Source organism: Nansenia antarctica (genome assembly GCF_963989245.1).
Source record: "Nansenia antarctica genome assembly, chromosome: 9".
Taxonomy (NCBI): Eukaryota; Metazoa; Chordata; class Actinopteri; order Argentiniformes; family Microstomatidae; genus Nansenia; species Nansenia antarctica.
Window position 1 is genome coordinate 40787767 of NC_137679.1, and position 18402 is coordinate 40806168.

The 18402-nt window shown below is 47.7% G+C and overlaps 1 protein-coding gene across 1 annotated transcript in view; it reads left to right on the plus strand.

The window, feature by feature from the left end:
- Positions 1-146: 146 nt before the first annotated feature.
- The window catches only part of tmod2 (tropomodulin 2), a 22128-nt gene continuing 3872 nt past the window's right edge, over positions 147-18402 (plus strand). Inside the window, exons 1-5 of the mRNA XM_080539069.1 lie at positions 147-197; positions 8037-8294; positions 9701-9857; positions 16542-16664; positions 18283-18357. Of these exons, the coding sequence (XP_080395195.1) occupies positions 8169-8294; positions 9701-9857; positions 16542-16664; positions 18283-18357 (481 nt within the window). The 5' untranslated portion in view covers positions 147-197; positions 8037-8168. The remainder of the gene's footprint in view (positions 198-8036; positions 8295-9700; positions 9858-16541; positions 16665-18282; positions 18358-18402) is intronic.

Below are 18402 nucleotides of genomic sequence, written 5' to 3' on the forward strand. Positions count from 1 at the left end.
CCCTGTCAGATGATGAAGACGCAGAGCGACGTCCAACTTCTCTCTCTTCCTGTGTTACCGCCCTTGGTTACCGCCCTTAGGGTGAGAGAGTGGATCCAGACAGATCCAGGGACAGAGCGATCTGACAAGCCTCTTCTGCAGGGAAAGGACGTGTGTGTGTGGACCGATCTCTGGGACCTTAAGTGCACCAGTTTTAGGTAAGACTCCACATAGCGACCGACACCAACGGGTTTAACGGGTTTTTCTGTCGGTACACATCAGTAGCATACGGTACGTTAGCTGTCTACATTAGCTCGCCTGGGCTAAGCTAACCAGTGAGCTAGCTGTGTAACGTTGCCTCGTTGTAAACATTGCGGTTCCGTCTGGGGGTCTCCGTGTGGTTGTGTTTGGTGTGTGGACAGGAGTCTGGTAAAGGTGTCTGGTGTGTTACATGTGGTGTTAAATGTTACATGTGGTCCTGGTAGGGCCAGGAGAATGAATTAGCTGGCTAGTTAGTTAGCCCTGTGTGAGGGGATGGTAGGGAGTGGACGTGTGTGTGTGTGTGTGTGTGTGTGTGTGTGTGTGTGTGTGTGTGTGTCTGTCTGTGTATATATATATATATATATATATGTGTGTATGCATAATGTGTTTTACAGATTTTTTTGTAATATCGGAAGAAAAAAAAATGTGGACCCCACTTTCATCCAAGCCTCTCTCTTGCCTGGTCCCCCCGCACGGACGTGTGTGTGTGTCCGCAGGGTGTGTGTGTGTGTCCGCAGGGACCTGTGTGTGTGTGTGTGATGGAATTCCGTGTGTGTATCCGTGTGTGTGTATGTGTGTGTGTCCGTGTCCGCAGGGACCTGTGTGTGTGTGTGATGGAATTCCGTGTGTGTGAACCAGTGCGTGCGGGAACGCGCAAAATCGGCGGCGCGCTTGTCTGAACAACAAACCGTGTTTGGGGGAAATCATCTCCGTGTGTGTGTGTGAGAGAGACTGTGTGTGTGTGTGTGTGTGTGTGTGTGAGAGAGACTGTGTGTGTGTGTGTGTGTGTGAGAGAGAGAGAGAGACTGTGTGAGTTTGTGTGTGTGTGTGTGTGTGTGTGTGTGTGTGTGTGTGAGAGATACTGTTGGAAAGAATCCCATATCATGCCATGGTCCGACAGACAGGTTTGATGTGTGTGTGTGTGAGATCCTGTAGGATCCCCCCCTCCGGCGATTCTAATGATGCTCCTCCATACTCTCGTGACTCAGCCTAATGTGCTTCTTGCTCACCCAGATCAGCCGTGGTTGTTGCCAAGCATTCTGACTGTGTTGACTGCATACATACAAGTCCAGACCAGGTGACTCTTTGTCACCACCACCGTCAATAATAGTACAATAGCAAACACATTGTTTCAATGTTTGACAAAGACTCCCCACTGACACACCTCTGGGCTCAGCCGGGTCTTTAAAAAACCTGCCTGCTCAGTTGGGCTTACGTCCTTATCTGTGCCCCGGGACTAAACGCATGTCGGTTGTTGATCAGCAGGGCCTTTTAACTTGAATGAAGGGCGTGGCCCGCCCCAAGTCATCAAACAATTGTATGTAACTGTAGGCGAAAAAAAGCCTTTATAAGGAAATGGCCAACAGACCAGGAGATGATAACATCGGTTTCGGTGCTCACAGGTTAGCTAACAGCTGACTTGGCAACTCTGCTAATATCACACTTGTGGGCAGTGCTGAACCACTGATTAACCGGTTTAACGGGCATGATACCGCTAAGCTGCCTGTGCTGATGAAGGGTGAAATCGGGCTGTTAAAATCAACGATGATTCTGTCACCACGGTTAACGAGGTAGGATGGTGACAGATGACGGCGTTTATGTATTAGCGTGCTGTCGATATCTGCAGAAGCAGAGGGCACTCCCTGAATTCCATCGTCATTACATAAAGCTCTGAGAGTGAGAGACAGAGAGAGAGAGAGAGAAATTCTTGAGTGCAGAGAGAGAGAGAGAGAGAGAGAGACACAGAGAGACAGAGAGACAGAGAGACAGAGAGAGAGATTCTTAAGTAGAGAGAGAGAGAGAGAGATTCTTAAGTGCAGAGAGAGAGAGAGAGAGAGAGAGAGATTCTTAAGTGCAGAGAGAGAGAGAGAGAGAGAGTTCTTTAAGTAGCCTACATAGATCGGGGTGGAGAGTGAAGATGGATGGAGGGATGGGCTTGGAGCTCTATGTAATGACCCTGTGTCCTAACAGACTTTCCTCTGCCCTCCTCTAGCCCCGGAGCTCTGATAGGGCTGGATATCAGCAGAAGCACTGGCTGGGTGGAGACACACTCAACCTGTGTTTATTTTACTTAGTTACATCACAACGTTGTTGTTGTCATTCCAGGCTCCTTTCAGAAAGGCCCTTCATTTGCAACAGAGTAGGCCCTGGTTACGTCCTGACCGGGTGTCAACATTTGATCCTCCCTCTCTCTCTCACTCCCCTCTCCCCCCCCTCCATCTGTTTTCCATCACGCTCTTCCCTTCCCGACCACGCTGAGAGACACAGGAAGAGATGCAGAGAAAACAGGGGGGGGAGGGCGGGAGGGGAGTGAGAGAGGGAGGGAGGGGAGAGAGAGAGAAGGGAGAGAGAGGGAGGGGAGAGGGAGGAGAGAGAGAGAGAGAGAGACTGAGAGACTGAGAGACTAGAGAAGAGAAGGAGTGAGGGAGAGTAACAGAATAGGAACACAGGAGAACAGAAGAGAGAGGGAGAGAACAGAGGAGAGAGAGAGAACAGAGGAGAGAACAGAGGAGAGAGGGGGAGGGGGGGTGTACAGACGGGTCCCATGGGTCCCGTAGATTTGGGTGTTCTAACTTTAGCCCGTACCCTGGCGGTTGTGCTCTGCTGTGATGTAATAACCATTTCCTGTTCACTCATCAACCGTGCTGGGGGCTATTCACCCTCTCCCTCAGCCTCTATCTCACCCTCTCCCTCAGCCTCTCCCAGCCTCCATATTCAGCCTCTCCCAGCCTCTACCCCAGCCTGTCCCTGATGTTGCAGGTCACCGTCTACTCTGTGGTGTATTTTTGGACCGATGCGCCCAGAAACTAAACCTGGCAGTTTGTTTGATTGTTTCACAGATCAGTCAAAGTCAAACAAACTTTATACGTGTGTGTGTGTGTGTGTGTGTGTGTGTGTGTGTGTGTGGGTGTGTGTGTGTGTGAGTATCAGTCTTGCCTTCTCAGCAGTCTCTCGACCTTGCCAAGGAGGTTTGAGCAGTGAAGGGTTTTGTGTGACAGTTTCGACTAGACCCGGGGGATAAAACCCTGAAATCTACCGACAGCTACATTATTATAATGTCTCATTAATTGGTTTTATATAGCGCCTTTCACAAAGCCCAAGGACGCTTTACAGAATTTACAGACAGAAAGTCAAACAGACAGAACAGAAAAAACACAGAGACAGCGACAGCTAAAACAAAACTAAGTTAGGGGGCCAAAGGCCTTGGTGAACAGATGAGTTTGAGGTGTCCAGGGTAGGGGGGGGCATTGTGGATCACTGCGGGGAGAGAGTTCCAAAGGGTGGGTGCTGTCACTCTGAAGGCTCTGTCCCCGAAGGTCCGTAGGTTGGTGCAGGAGGGATGGAAAGCAGACCCATGTCTGAAGACTGCAGGACAGGTTCCGGGATGGGGTATGTTGGCAGAGAAAGTCAGTTAGGCTTTTTTTTCATTATTGTTTTACACTTACATTATTACAGCGGTCATTATCTGGCTTCACATGGTCGTTTCGGTGATTCCGCAATGATGCCACGTCCCGCGGACCGTATCGAAACACCTTTTTCCTTCTGTTGCATAGGTGCAGCAGAGTTCTACTGCAGGGCTAGTGTTATACTGCAGGACAGGCAGGTGCAGACTGCAGGGCGTCTGAGTAGTGGCGCTGTGTGTGTGTGTGTGTGAGTGTGTGTCTCTGTGTGTGGGTGTGAGTGTGTGTGTGTGTGTGTGTGTGTGTGTGTGTGTGTGTGTGTCACTCCTGAGTGTTTATTATTGGCTTCCACCCATCTGGTGTTGTCGTCCAAGAGGATTAAAGCCTCGCTGGGAATGACACACTCACACCTACACACACATACACACACACACACACACCTACACACACACACACACACACACACATACACACACACACACACACACACACACACAAACACACAAACACACCTTGGAGTGGACGAGGAGAAAGGCATTGATCAGACCGTACTAATGGATCAGACTGTACTAATGGATCAGACTGACTGTACTAATGGATCCGCTCAGTGTCTGGGCCTGTCAGCCCACCGCACGCAGCCCCATCATTACCTCCGTCTGCACGGGACATTACCGCAGTCTGGACCGGTCATTACCGCACCTGGTCACCCAGGAAGCACGGCCACAGGGCTATTAATAACCAGGGTGGCCACCGTGTTCTTACTGGGCTGGGTGTGGTCTCGTACGGTCTGTCGGAGAATAAGGGAAGTGTTCTGGGAAAGTGTGTGTGTGGGTGTGTTTGATCCTATCTAAGGGTGGGCTTTGTGTGTGTGTGCGTGCGCGTGTTCGTACGCGCGTGTGTGTGATCTCTGTGTGTGTAAGCAGGTTTCAGGTGTCCTGGTCACAGCTCACAGTGGCCTCAGTCATGGTCAGTTTACCTAAGAGATTAAACCGCCAGTGAGATCATAAAGCCAAGTGAGGGGGGTAAACACACACACACACACACACTCGTTTTCTGAAAGCACATACTAGATTATCACAGATTTGGACGTGTTGTTTTAAGAAATGTACCCCTCAGAAACCTGGCATACGTTAAATACAACTGAAACGCACTTTTTATTACCCTTGCATATTCTGCTTAACTGGCAGAATTTAGTTTATTTTTTTGTATCATTCAGCTTTTGGCAGGAAGGTACCTGGCCTGAACTGTTTAGGCTCACAGGGAATGGAATGCACTCTCTGGCGTTGGCAAATAGGCTGTTAAACTTTTATCTGCAACCTTCAAATCCAGTCAGCTACCCTAAAGACTAGACCTAGTTCTGCTCTGTAGGCTGTTGGGTCTGGGATAGGTGGATGTCTGGAGATGACGCTGCTTTCTTCGACCTGCGTCACCACCACTAACTGATAGTCAATCACTAGGTAATATCCAGTACCAGTCAAACGTTTGGACACACCTCCCTGTTCAATTGAATGGGAAAGTGTGTCCAAACTTTTGACTGGAACTGAATATATGCCATTTTTGGCTGACGCTTTTATCCAAAGCGACTTACATTGCAGTGAGTACGTACGTTTTTCAGTATCTACGGTCCCAGCAGGAATCGAACCCACAACCTAATCGTGGTCAGCGCCATGCTCTGCCAACTGAGCCACAGAGGACCATCAGTCAATCAATCACCAGTAAATCACCAATAAATTAGTATCATATGATTACTCCCAGTGATAATGATTAAATGATTGTTGACCTTTACCCCCTGCTGTCATCCACTTCCTGTGTAGCCCCCAAGGCCCTGCTGGTGCCTGTGTCCACCTGTTTACCTCAGGCTGTGATGGTTTACGTGGATGTGAGGGTAAACACACGTCATGGTTTAATAGAGGGCACAACGGTAAACAGTAATTACTCCAGTAGGGAGATCTGATGCTGGAGACAGTGGGTGTTAGGGATGGACGGTTTCCAATTATTGAAACCGAAAAACCGTCAGAGAGTAAAACCGCGGTTTTCCGGTTAACCGAAAAATACAGTAAAAAAAAAAAAAAGAAAAAATGATTTTTTTTTTTTTTTTAAAAGAGCGCCAATTTCAAATAATTGAGCCCTACTGCTACAATACACTCATGTCGAACACCATTAAAACACCGTAAGCACAGTCGCAACACATTTAGGCTACTTAGTTTCACAAATATAAGTGGAAAGGCAGACTTTTGTAAGCTACACCATACATGAAAACACATGAACACTTAACACACCAGCTCCGCTGATCCAGGGTGCACGCCTGCACGGAAGATCATCTCTTGGAACAGCGTCTTCATTGAATGAACTGCTTTCTCAATATCTTGGTTCTTAGACAAAGTTTCAGCTGCTGCTCAATGTATTTAAATACTTGAATACTGCTCAATAATCACTGAAATATTAGACTTAGAATTATGCAGTGAACATACTTAAAGCTTTTCATAAAAACCACATGCCGCGAGACTGACTCGTCCTGAACTGTCGTAAGTCAATCAACAAAGAATGCCCCATCAAAATAAAAGTGCCCATGGTAGAGCTGTCAAAATAGAGCTTTCAAAATAAATGTACTAATACAGATAGAGATAAATACAGAACTACCTTTGCGTCACTAAGTGACCGCGTATCTTCTGAGACATGCGTTCTGTCATCACTTTCAGTAGCGCCTTCACACACAGTGGCGCTGTGCACAAACACTCTTGATCCGTATAGCTCTTGTTTTATTATATTGTGGTTTAGTAAATACTGCACTTGGAGTTACATTCAATGCATGATTTGTGCTATAGAACATAAATAAAGTTTGATTGATTGATTGATATCAAATCAAATCACATTTTATTTCTATAGCGCATTTCTCACAAAAGTGACCCAATGCGCTTTACAGAGAGCAGCGAAAATGATCTTATTAAATGTAAGCGAGTAATTGTAAAAAACCTTTCCTATCTACCAATAACTGAAGGCAACTATCTTTCCCATAGAGTGATTCGTTACACTTAAATATAATCCCAATTAGATATTAATCCTCAGTTATTCTTCACAACTGACCAAACCTCTCACTCATTGCGCGGCAGATTCAGACTGTATCATTGTTATTTTCACACACGACAAACATGTGACATGTTCCAGTTTTATTCTTATTCTATTTTATTCTTCTAAAAAAAAAAAAAAGAAAAACGGTTTCAGACGGTTTTGATAAAAAACCGTTTCTATTTTTATAAACCCCGGTTTTCGGTTTAACCGAAAAACCGTCCATCCCTAGTGGGTGTGTTCGTAAATACGCTCTGAGCGTGCCGGAACAGCACCCGGGGTGCTCTCTGACCGTTTGGGAATGAACTGATTTCAAGTTGAAACCGGAGCGCTCTGAGCTGATTTACAGAGCGTATTTACGAACGCACCCAGTGAGTCGTAACTCGTTAGAACTCCTTTAGAATCCTTGGAAATTGTCAAACATCACTTCAGAACTCTCAAAGGACTCTTTCCGGAACTCCCTAGAAATTCTTAGAAGTCCTCTCTAAGGAGTCAGAGCAGTGTTGTTGTTGCTGAGGTGAGAGGAGGTGGAAGAGGGTTCACCTCTGTAATGTACAACACATTGAACCATGCTGCCCCACAGCCCCGTTTACCACTCCTTAATGACCCCACCCGTACCCGCCCACACACACACACCACACTCACATCCACTGTTCTGTGTCCCTGTGCCCCGCCCACCATCACACACACACACACACACACACACACACACACACACACACACACACCCAGTGTGACACACATCCTCCCCTGTCACAGGGTCGACCGGGGGTCAGAGAGAGGTGGGTTAGTGTTGTGTGTGAAGGGTGAGCCGGGAGATTGGGCTGGCCGATGGTGTAACAGCATATCTCTCCGCCAGGGTCAAAGGTTAGCTGTGTGTGTGTGTGTGTGTGTGTGTGTGTGTGTGTGTGTGTGTGTCTCAGCAGGATGAGGAACATCTGTAAAATGCTGCAGAAAAATTGTTGATATTAACTCAATTTAGTTCAAATTAGATATCTGAGCCTTTCCACACACAGGGCTGTTTCTCATCAGTGTCTCTGCTTTTCGTGTGTGCGTGTCTCTCTCTGTGCGTGTGAGAGAGAGTGTTTGTGTGTGTGTATGAGAGAAAGGCGCTGTCTACCCCAGTCCAGCTGTGAGCAGAAGTTAGTGTGTTAGTCTGAGAGAGACATTGTCTGTAATGGCATTACCCTGTTTAACCCAACTAACTCAAATGTCATCTTCTCATCTTCCTCTCTGTGTGTGTGTGTGTGTGTGTGTGTGTGTGTGTGTGTGTGTGCGCCTGTCTGTCTGTGTGCCTGTGTGTGTGTGTGTGTGTGTGTGTGTGAGCAGGTTGCCCCCCCTCTCCCTGGCCTGACGTTCGGACCCGCCCCGCCCTGAGGACCAGAGTGGCTGTGTGTGTGTAGCTGTGTGTGTACCTCTGTGTGTGTGTGTGTGTGTGTGTGTTAGCCGTAGCCCGTAACCATGGCGCTGCCCTTCAAGAAAGACCTGGAGAAGTACAAGGACATCGACGAGGACGAGATCCTCAACAAGCTGTCTGAGGAGGAGCTGAAGCAGCTGGAGACGGCCCTGGAGGAGATGGACCCCGAGGTACACACACACACACACACACACACACACACACACACACACACACACATACACACACAGCTGGAGACAGCCCTGGAGGAGATGGACCCTGAGGGACACACACACACCCAAATAAACATAAAAACATTTGTTGTAAGTCACTTTGGACAAAGGCGTCTGCTAAATGCCAAACATGTAAATGTAATTTGGCAAGCTGTCTACACACACACACACCCACACCCACACACACACACACACACACCCACACACACACACACACACACCCACACACCCAGAGGAGAGGAGAGGAGAGTGAGAGTGAAGGGAAGGGAAGCAGAGAGGAAAGGGCTGTGTCAGCCTCCAGTGAGCCTGAGGAGGAGACATGTTGTTGTTATCATCTGTGACCTGCAGCTCACCCCTCTGCTCTGAGAGACCTCTGGTCTGGGAAAGCTGCTAGGGGGCACGGAGAGAGTGAGTCAGTGGTGTGTGTGTGGGTGTGTGTGTGTGTGTGTGTGACAGACAGACTGCCAGCTGTTCGTGTGTGTATTTGCGAGCTGTGGAGAATAATGAAGTCCTGTCCTGATCTTGGGATGTTTATTATCCTTGTAAACAAGCAGGACACACCACACAACATGGCACGCACAGAACCCCCCACCTGGCAACCACAGAACCCCCCACCTGGCAACCACAGAACCCCCAACATGGCACGCACAGAACCCCCAACATGGCACGCACAGAACCCCCAATGACAACAATGAGAACACACTGGTCATTGACCTCATCTCCTTGAGCCTCTGCACCCCCTTATCAATGTCTTATCAACGTTGTAAAAATGTTGAAACTGGTTATTTGACATGGTTGTGTAATGAGACCAATAATAATTCAATAAATCAATTCACATCAATAATACAACATCAGTCAGTCAGTCGGTGGGTCGTGTGGATCAGGGCATCGTCAAGTTTCTCTACTCAAACTGTTCAGTCAGCCAGTCATCTCCTGTACCTCTTAACTACCGTACTTGTCATGCTGTACCTATCACGGTCATGTTATGGTAAATGGACTGCACTTATACAGCGCCTTATTCCAAAGCGCTTTACAATGGCCTCTCATTCACCCATTCACACACACATTCACACACCAATGGCGGCAAGCTACCATGCAAGGCGCCGGGCCCGCTCACTGGGAGCAATTTGGGGTTCAGTGTCTTGCCCAAGGACACTTCGACATGTGACCAGCCGGGGTTAGACGCCGCCTCTACCTCCTGCGCCACAGCCGCCCATGTTTTGCACTATGTCACTATTTGCACTTCTGGTTAGATGCTAAACCACATTTCGTTGTCTGGTACTTGTACTTGTACTTGTACGTGTGCAAATGACAATAACGTTGATTAATCTAATCTAATCTAATGTCTCCGTCCCCCTTCCCAGAATGCCCTGCTCCCCGCCAGCATGCGTGCCAAGGACCAGACAGTGAAGGGGGACACGGGGCCGTTCAACCGCGACCGCCTGCTGAGCTACCTGGAGCAGGAGGCCTACGAGTACAAGGACCGCGACGACATCGTCCCCTTCACCGGGGAGAGGAAAGGTGTGTGTGTGGGGTGTGCGTAGGTGTGTGTGGGGGGGGGGGGGGGGAAGTATGAGAGTGATACTGTTGGAAAGAATCCCATATCATGCCATGGTCCGACAGACAGGTTTGGTGTGTGTGTGTGTGTGTGTGTGTGTGTGTGTGTGTGTGAGATCCTGTAGGAAAATGTATCATGTATCATGCCACGGTCCGACAGACAGGTTTTTTTGTGTGTTTTGTGTTCCAACACTGATGGAAGTGGTGTGTGTATTGTGTAGTGCGTGTGTTTTGAACAGTGATGGATGTGTTGTGGTGTGTGTGTGTTGAACAGTGATGGATGTGTTGTAACCGTAGACTGTCTTGAGTAACGCTTGTGGTTACTTGATGTAAGACCAGTGTTTCCGTTTAATTACATTGTCCTCCCATAGTCTCATTTGTCCTCCCACAGTCTAATTTGTCCTGCCATTGTCCCACCATAGTCTCATTTGTCCTCCCATAGTCTAATTTGTCCTTCCATAGTCTCATTTGTCCTTCCATAGTCTCATTTGTCCTCCCATAGTCTCATTTGTCCTCCCATAGTCTCATTTGTCCTCCCATAGTCTCATTTGTCCTCCCATAGTCTCATTTGTCCTTCCATAGTCTCATTTGTCCTCCCATAGTCTCATTTGTCCTCCCATAGTCTCATTTGTCCTCCCATAGTCTCATTTGTCCTCCCATAGTCTCATTTGTCCTCCCATAGTCTCATTTGTCCTGCCATAGTCTAATTTGTCCTCCCATAGTCTCATTTGTCCTGCAATAGTCTCATTTGTCCTCCCATAGTCTCATTTGTCCTCCCATAGTCTCATTTGTCCTGCAATAGTCTCATTTGTCCTCCCATAGTCTCATTTGTCCTCCCATAGTCTCATTTGTCCTCCCATAGTCTCATTTGTCCTCCCATAGTCTCATTTGTCCTCCCATAGTCTCATTTGTCCTCCCATAGTCTCATTTGTCCTCCCATAGTCTCATTTGTCCTGTCATAGTCTCATTTGTCCTCCCATAGTCTCATTTGTCCTGTCATAGTCTCATTTGTCCTGTCATAGTCTCATTTGTCCTCCCATAGTCTCATTTGTCCTGCCATAGTCTCATTTGTCCTCCCATAGTCTAATTTGTCCCCCCATAGTCTCATTTGTCCTGCCGTAGTCTCATTTGTGCTTTCATAGTCTAATTTGTCCTGCCATAGTCTCATTTGTCATGCAATAGTCTAAGTTGTCCTTTCATAGTCTAATTTGTCCTGCCATAGTCTCATTTGTCCTGCCATAGTCTCATTTGTCCTGCCATAGTCTCATTTGTCCTCCCATAGTCTCATTTGTCCCGCCATAACTTACTGAAAATATTTGTACACACTGGCAACGCCCCCATTGGAGAAAGACTTCGAGAGGGTTCCGAGGTTAGGTCCTCCCACCACAGTCTCACACAGCCCGTGGGAAACACGAAGGCTGTTTCTGGTGTGCATTTTATTTCAGAGGTGTGGGTGTGTTTTATAACAGCTAGCCCCAGGTGAGCAATGCTGCTGAGCTCAGCTGTGTGTGTGTGTGTGTGATATGAAGTCAATTTAGTTCAGGTTAGTTATCTGAGCCTTTCCGCACCTAATGGCTGTTTCTTATCAGTGTGTGTGTTTGTGTTTGTTCGTGTGTATGCTTGTTCGTGTGTGTGGTGTGTGTGTGTGTGTGAGAGTGAGCTGTAATCACTGCACTGCTGGCTCTGCAGGTAGTACTTATGCATGTCTGCTCTCTTACGAAACGTAGTGGGGGGAGGGAGGGGAGATGGAGAGAAGAGGAGAGCGAGGGAGGAGAAGAGGAGAGCGAGGGGGAGAGAGAGACGGGGGTGGGGGTGGTTCGGGGGTGGATATGGGGAGGGTGCTAGTTATGGGATTTCTCAATAACAACCAGGTGTTTGGACTCATTGAGTCATGTTGATTGTTCGCTACATGACAGTGTCTGTGGTTTATAACGTCAGCTCAGCCTCCACACAGCTTGTGGGAGACAGATGTGGAGATGTGACTCTCTTAACGCCTTCATTTCCCCTCGGGGATCAATAAAGTACCTCTATCTCCATCTACGGCTAAGAAAACCACATTTATGATCTTTTCTCGACGACCGGCTCTCTTTTAGAGTGCATATTAAGAACACCAGTAAAGAAACTAATGGTTAGGCTGGGTTTTTATTATTGAAATAAAGCCTGCCTCGATTTAGCAGCTAGGAAAACACTTATTACGGCTACATTCTTAAGAGTTGGCGACATTATGCATGCTGCCTCCCCTACACTTCACTGCCTAGACTCTGTGCGTCACAGTTCTCTACGCTTTATATCCAACTCATTGTCCCGTACACATCACTGTGTACTTTATGATCTAGCTTCCTGGCCTTCATTAAGCCTAAGGAGACAGCATCACTGGTACATCTTTATTTACAAAGCCACACTGGGAAAACTCCCCTCATATCTCACGTCACTCACCAACAGATGTTATGAGTTTCGCTCCACTAGATGGTTGCTCTACCACGTACCCAGGACTCGCTTGGGACTTGGCAGAGCAGCTTTCTCTTATTTTGCACCCTGGTCATGCTATAACCTCCAGAACACACTACAGTTGAACAACCTTGCCTCCCTGCTCTGATTAAGGATTGTGTGACAGAAGAATGCAGTTGCTATTCCTAAGATGGATTTTATAATATTTATATAATACTTGTCTGTTTTTATTATGTTTTATTATGTATTCTGTGTAACCTTGTACTTGTACGTCTTGGCACGGTCTCCCTCTAAAAAGAGATTTTAATCTCAAGGGACCTCTTGGTTAAATAAAGATTAAATAAATAGGTATTTTTACTTATCTCTCTATGTATCTATCTACCTATCTACATGTCTCTATGTCTCTATATCTCTATAGCTCTATAGCTCGATGTCTCTATGTGTCTGTCTGTCTATGTCTCTATGTATGTATCTATCTATCTCTGTATGTATGTATCTATCTCTCTCTCTATGTCTAGTAGAGCAGCAGGATGGTAGCAGTGTGGTTGCAGCTCCTGGCTTCTCTGCTAGTTATCCTCTCAGCCTGTCTGGGTGGGACGGACCCATAGCTGAGGAAGGCCAGGACACACACACACACACACACACACACACACACACACACACACACACACATACACACACACACACACACACAGCTTTGGGTACAAAAGTTGCCTGAAACCCTGTGCAGAGGAATTCCAGAGTCATAACATCGCAGGTCCCCGGAGGTACACACACACACACACACACACACACACACACACACACACACACACACACACACACACACACACACACACACTCCTTCAGCTGGGAGAGGAAGTCTGCACACATTCCTCTGGAAATAATACTCCCTTTACTGTGTGTGTGTGTGTGTGTGTGTGTGTGTGTGTGTGTGTGTGTGTGTGTCAGACTCCGTGCCCTCATTACTCTCACCCCCTGCTGTTAAAATGATTTGTTACTCAGCTCATAGAATGTCTGAGACAAAGATCTAGCTGGAGATGAGGTGAGGGGGTTACTGTGTGTGTGTGTGTGTGTGTGTGTGTGTGTGTGTGTGTGTGTGTGTGTGTGTGTGTGTGTGTGTGTGTGTGCGCGCGCTAGGTACGTGTGTGTGCGCGCTAGGTGTTAGTGTATGTGTGGGGGGGGACAGTGATTGTGTTCTCATTCTGTGACCCTCCACAGAGCCTTCTCAGCTGATGAATGATGTCTGAAACACAGTTGAGAAACAGTACAGGGTGTGACTGTGTGGTTATAAACACTCCCTCTTCCTCTCTCTCTCTTTCTCTTTCTCTTTCTTTCTTTCTTTCTTTCTCTTTCTTTCTTTCATTCTTTCTTTCTTTCTCTTCCTCTCTCTCTCATCCTTTATCTCCTTTTCTCTCTCCTTCCCTCTCTCTCTTACTCTTCCTCTCTCTCTCCCCTCTCTCTCTCCTTCCCTCTCTCTCTTACTCTTCCTCTCTCTCTCCCCTCTCTCTCTCTCTCTCCTCTCTCTCTCCTTCCTCTCTCTCTCTCTCTCTCTCTCTCTCTCTCTCTCCTCTCTCTCTCCTTCCTCTCTCTCTCTCCCCCCCCCCTCTCTCTCAGACTTTACTTCACTTCCTGAAAGCCTCTAAACGCACCATTACCCAGTGTTCTCTCCAAGTCCCAGGAGGGATTTACTGTTACTCTGGTTACAGACAGACAGACACAGAGAGACAGACAGACAGAACCTCTCCACCTCTCCACTCCTCCCTTGGGGGGTTCCACACCATCCACCTCCATGGTGTCTCACAGGGTGCTGTCTCACTACAACCATAGGATAGCATAGGATAGATAGGTACTTTATTATTATTAATGGAAATTAAACCATTACAGCAGCTCATACCGCAAACAACAACAAATCACAGTGACAATTGAATAATAGAATCAAATAAAAACATTAAAAAGTAGACATAATTAGACATCTAACATCATGATTCTATGATGATTGGAGCACTTTGAGCTGCAATGTTTGCAGGAAAAGTGCTATACAAATCAAAGTTATTATTATTATTGTCTGAAACATTGTATACAGTAACAGCAGTCCCGTGTAGGACCGTGGGCTGGTGGGTCGCCTGGCTACGTGCCTCCGCCCTGCCCAGGGCTCTGTAGACAGACCCTCCACAGGGACTGGCACAGGATGCTGGGTAATAATGGCTGTGTTGTTTACTGTTTACAGGCTTAACAGGAAGTGCCAATGGCCCCCTACCCACCCCCCGACCCCGGAGACCAGTGAGTGCTGTCTCACTGTGGTTCTGACTGACTGATGGGGAATTGAGGGAGAGGGGGGCGGAGGAGGAGAGGGGTGGGAGGTCTCTACTCTTGTTGTTGAGGCTTCTGTGTGAAGAGGGGGGTGCAGAGAGGGGTGGGGGGGGAGGGGGGAGAAGGACAGTGGGAGACAGAGGTCTCTACTCTGAGAGTCTTCTGTGTGGAGGCGGGGGGAGACGGGGGAGGCAGGGGGAAGGTCAGAGAAGGCCACTGTATCTCCTCTGAATGTCCTGGCCCGGGTTCTGTTGCCCCAGCAGCAGCATTAAGAGAGTTTAGACTCTGCTCTTTGTTCCGTGACTTTTCTTTCTTTAATTTCTTTCTCTTCCCTCCCTCCCTCCCTCCTTCCTCCTATTGTGTTTCCATGGCAACGCCTCGGGGTGGCGGTAGACGAGCCAGACATTGTGCAGGCGGTTTCTGCGTCGGCTACAGAGGGGGGGTGTAGACGGGCCGGTCTCCCAGGCCTTGGTTAGGGTTAGGGCTAGGCTGGGGCCTCGTTAAGGGTTAGGTTTAGGTTATGGTTAGGCTGGGGTTAGGGTTAGGTTAGGATTAGGTTAGGTTAGGTTAGAGTTAGGTTATGGTTAGGCTGGGGTTAGGGTTAGGTTAGGGTTAGGCTGGGGCCTTGTTAAAGGTTAGGATTAGGTTAGGGTTAGGCTGGGGTTAGGGTTAGGTTAGGGTTAGGCTGGGGTTAGGGTTAGGTTAGGGTTAGGCTGGGGTTAGGGTTAGGTTAGGGTTAGGCTGGGGTTAGGGTTAGGTTAGGGTTAGGCTGGGGTTAGGGTTAGGTTAGGGTTAGGTTGAGGTTAGGTTAGGGTTAGGCTGGGGCCTGTAAAGTGCAGGATCCTCCTCCAGACAAGAATAGCAGCAGGGACAGAGTTCACTGACTGTACTGTTTAAACATACACCACCATGCTGCTCTCCTCTCCTCTTCACATCTGTCCTCTCTTCTCCTCTCTTCTCTTCTCCTCTCCTCTCCTCTTCACATCTGTCCTCTCCTCTCTTCTCCTCTCTTCTCTTCTCCTCTCCTCTCTTCTCCTCTCCTCTCCACATCTGTCCTCTCTTCTCTTCTCCTCTCCTCTCCACATCTGTCCTCTTCTCCTCTCCTCTCCTCTCTACTCCTCTCCTCTCTTCTCCGCACCTCTCCTCTCCTCTCCTCTTCTCTCCTCTCCTCTCCTCTTCTCTCCCATCGCTAGGAGGGAGGGAGGGAGGGAGACCATCACTGGTCTAAAGCACGAGCAGGAGAGAGGGGAAAAAGAGGAGGAGTGACAGGGAGGGAGGGAGAGAGAGAGAGAACAGTAAACTCAAACCATAGCAGAGAGAGAGAGAGAGGGGTTAAACCCAACCTTGAGTGAGCCAGACAGACAAACCTCCTCTAGACCGAGGTAAGAGAGTTAGAGTCTGTTCCATCCTGGTGGAGGTGTTGATGTGACCCTGCTGTCTGTCTGGGGCACTGCGCTCTTCTCCTACCCTCTACACTGGAGGCACATGACTGCTAAGCCCCGACTGTGTGTGTGTGTGTGTGTGTGTGTGTCTGTGTCTGTGTGTGTGTCTGTGTGTCTGTGTCTGTGTCTGTGTGTGTGTGTGTGTGTGTGAGAGAAATAATGTGTGTGTGTGTGTGTGTCTGTGATAATGTGACAAGATAATGTGTGTGTGTGTGTCTGTGTGTCTGTGTCTATGACATAAAGTAACCTGAAGAGAATGTGTATGTGTGCGTGTGCGTGTACGTGTGTGTGTGTGTGCGCAAAAAGAGGCAGTCTGGTGTGTATTGCTTTACTCTATCCATCTCTGAACACTTCAACAGCTTCTCATTACAGTTTATATGACTTAATATCCTCTCTCTCCCCCTCTCCCTCCCCCCCTCCCTCTCTCTCCCCCTTCCCCCCCCAGGTAAAACCTTTATTCCTAAGCAGAGGCCCCTGGAGTCTCGCCAGGAGGAGGTGACGACCCTTGACCCCGAGCTGGAGGAGGCCCTGTCCAGCGCCACGGATACGGAGCTGTGTGACCTCGCAGGTAACCTGCGTGTGCGTGTGTGCGTGTGTGCGTGTGCGTGTGAGAGAGAGAGAGACTGACAGAAAGGTCCCTGTGTTTTGCCGTGCCCAGAGAGAGTGTCTCTCTGTGTGTGAGCTTGTTTTACAACTGAACCATACAAACACCCACACCATTGAGAGTCCACACACACACATACACACACACACACATATACACACACACACACACACACACACACACTAACACACACACACTAACACACACACACAGTCTGAGTGTGAGAAAGGTCCTTGTATCTTACTGTCCCATGTCTCTTGGGACAGTTAAACACAGACTCCTTTCACACACGCTGTCTCTTTCCCATGGCACAGACCCTTACTGTGGGGGTGTGTGAGTGTGTGTAAGTGAGTGTGTATGTGAGTAAGTGAGTGTGTGTGTGTGTGTGTGTGTGTCTGAGTTTGTAAGTGAGTGTGTGTGAGAAAGTGAGTCTGTGTATGTGAGAGAGTGTGTGTATGTGAGAGAGTGTGTGTGTGAGAAAGTGAGTGTGTGTGAGTTCACTGGCCAGTAGAATAGAGTCTGGCTTTAGTTACTGTTCATTGACACACTGATGGATTCTCCATCCCTGGAGAGCTGCGCTCGTATCTCATACACACACATTGCTAAACCGTGTGTGTGTCTGTGCCTGTGTGTGCCTGTGTGTGCCTGTGTGTGCCTGTGTGTGTCTGTGTGTGTGCCTGTCTGTGTGTGTGCCTGTGTGTGTCTGTGTGTGCCTGTGTGTGTCTGTGTGTGCCTGTGTGTGTCTATGTGTGCCTGTGTGTGTCTGTGTGTGTCTATGTGTGCCTGTGTGTGTCTGTGTGTGTCTATGTGTGCCTGTGTGTGTCTGTGTGTGTCTATGTGTGCCTGTGTGTGTCTGTGTGTGTCTGTGTGTGTCTGTGTGTGTGTGAGAGAAATGGCGCTGCTCGGGTCCTAACAGAAACCAGTTTGAACACATCACACCAGTCCTGAGATCTCTACACAGGCTACCAGTCTCTCAGATTGAATTCAAAGTGCTCCTAATTCTATACAAATCAAATCAAACAAAATGGGCTTGGGCCAAAATACATAAATCAGATATATCTATATTCCAGCAAGGCCCCTACGGTCAGCTGAGACTAATCAGCTGATCATTCCAAGAGTGAAAACAAAACACGGTGCAGCAGCTTTTAGTCACTCTGCAGCATGCTCCTGGAACAAACTCCCTGAAGAAATCAAACAGGCCCAAACCCTAAAAATATTTAGGCTAAAAACCTTAAACACAAACACTTCCTTACATGTCTTTTTATTCATTGTTATTATCTTATTCATTATCTGATTAAATGTTTATGTATATATATACCGTATTTAAGTAAGTCGCAGGACCAGCCAAACTATGAAAAAAAGTGTGACTTATAGTCCGGAAAATACGGTGGGTATATATATATATATATATATATATATATATTATATTTTTGGGGTTTGGTTTGTTTTTTAATCTTTTTACTATTATCAACTTTTCTCCTCTTGATGTATCATTTTAATGCTATATGTATGTAAAGCACTTTGAATTGCCCCCGTTGTATGAGATGTGCGATACTAATAAACTGACCTTGTGTGTGGACAGCGATCCTGGGCGTACACACCCTGGTGACCAGCACCCAGAGCTACGATGGGACCAGCAGTAAAGACGGATACAACAGTGAGTCCAACACACACACACACACACACACACACACACTGCATA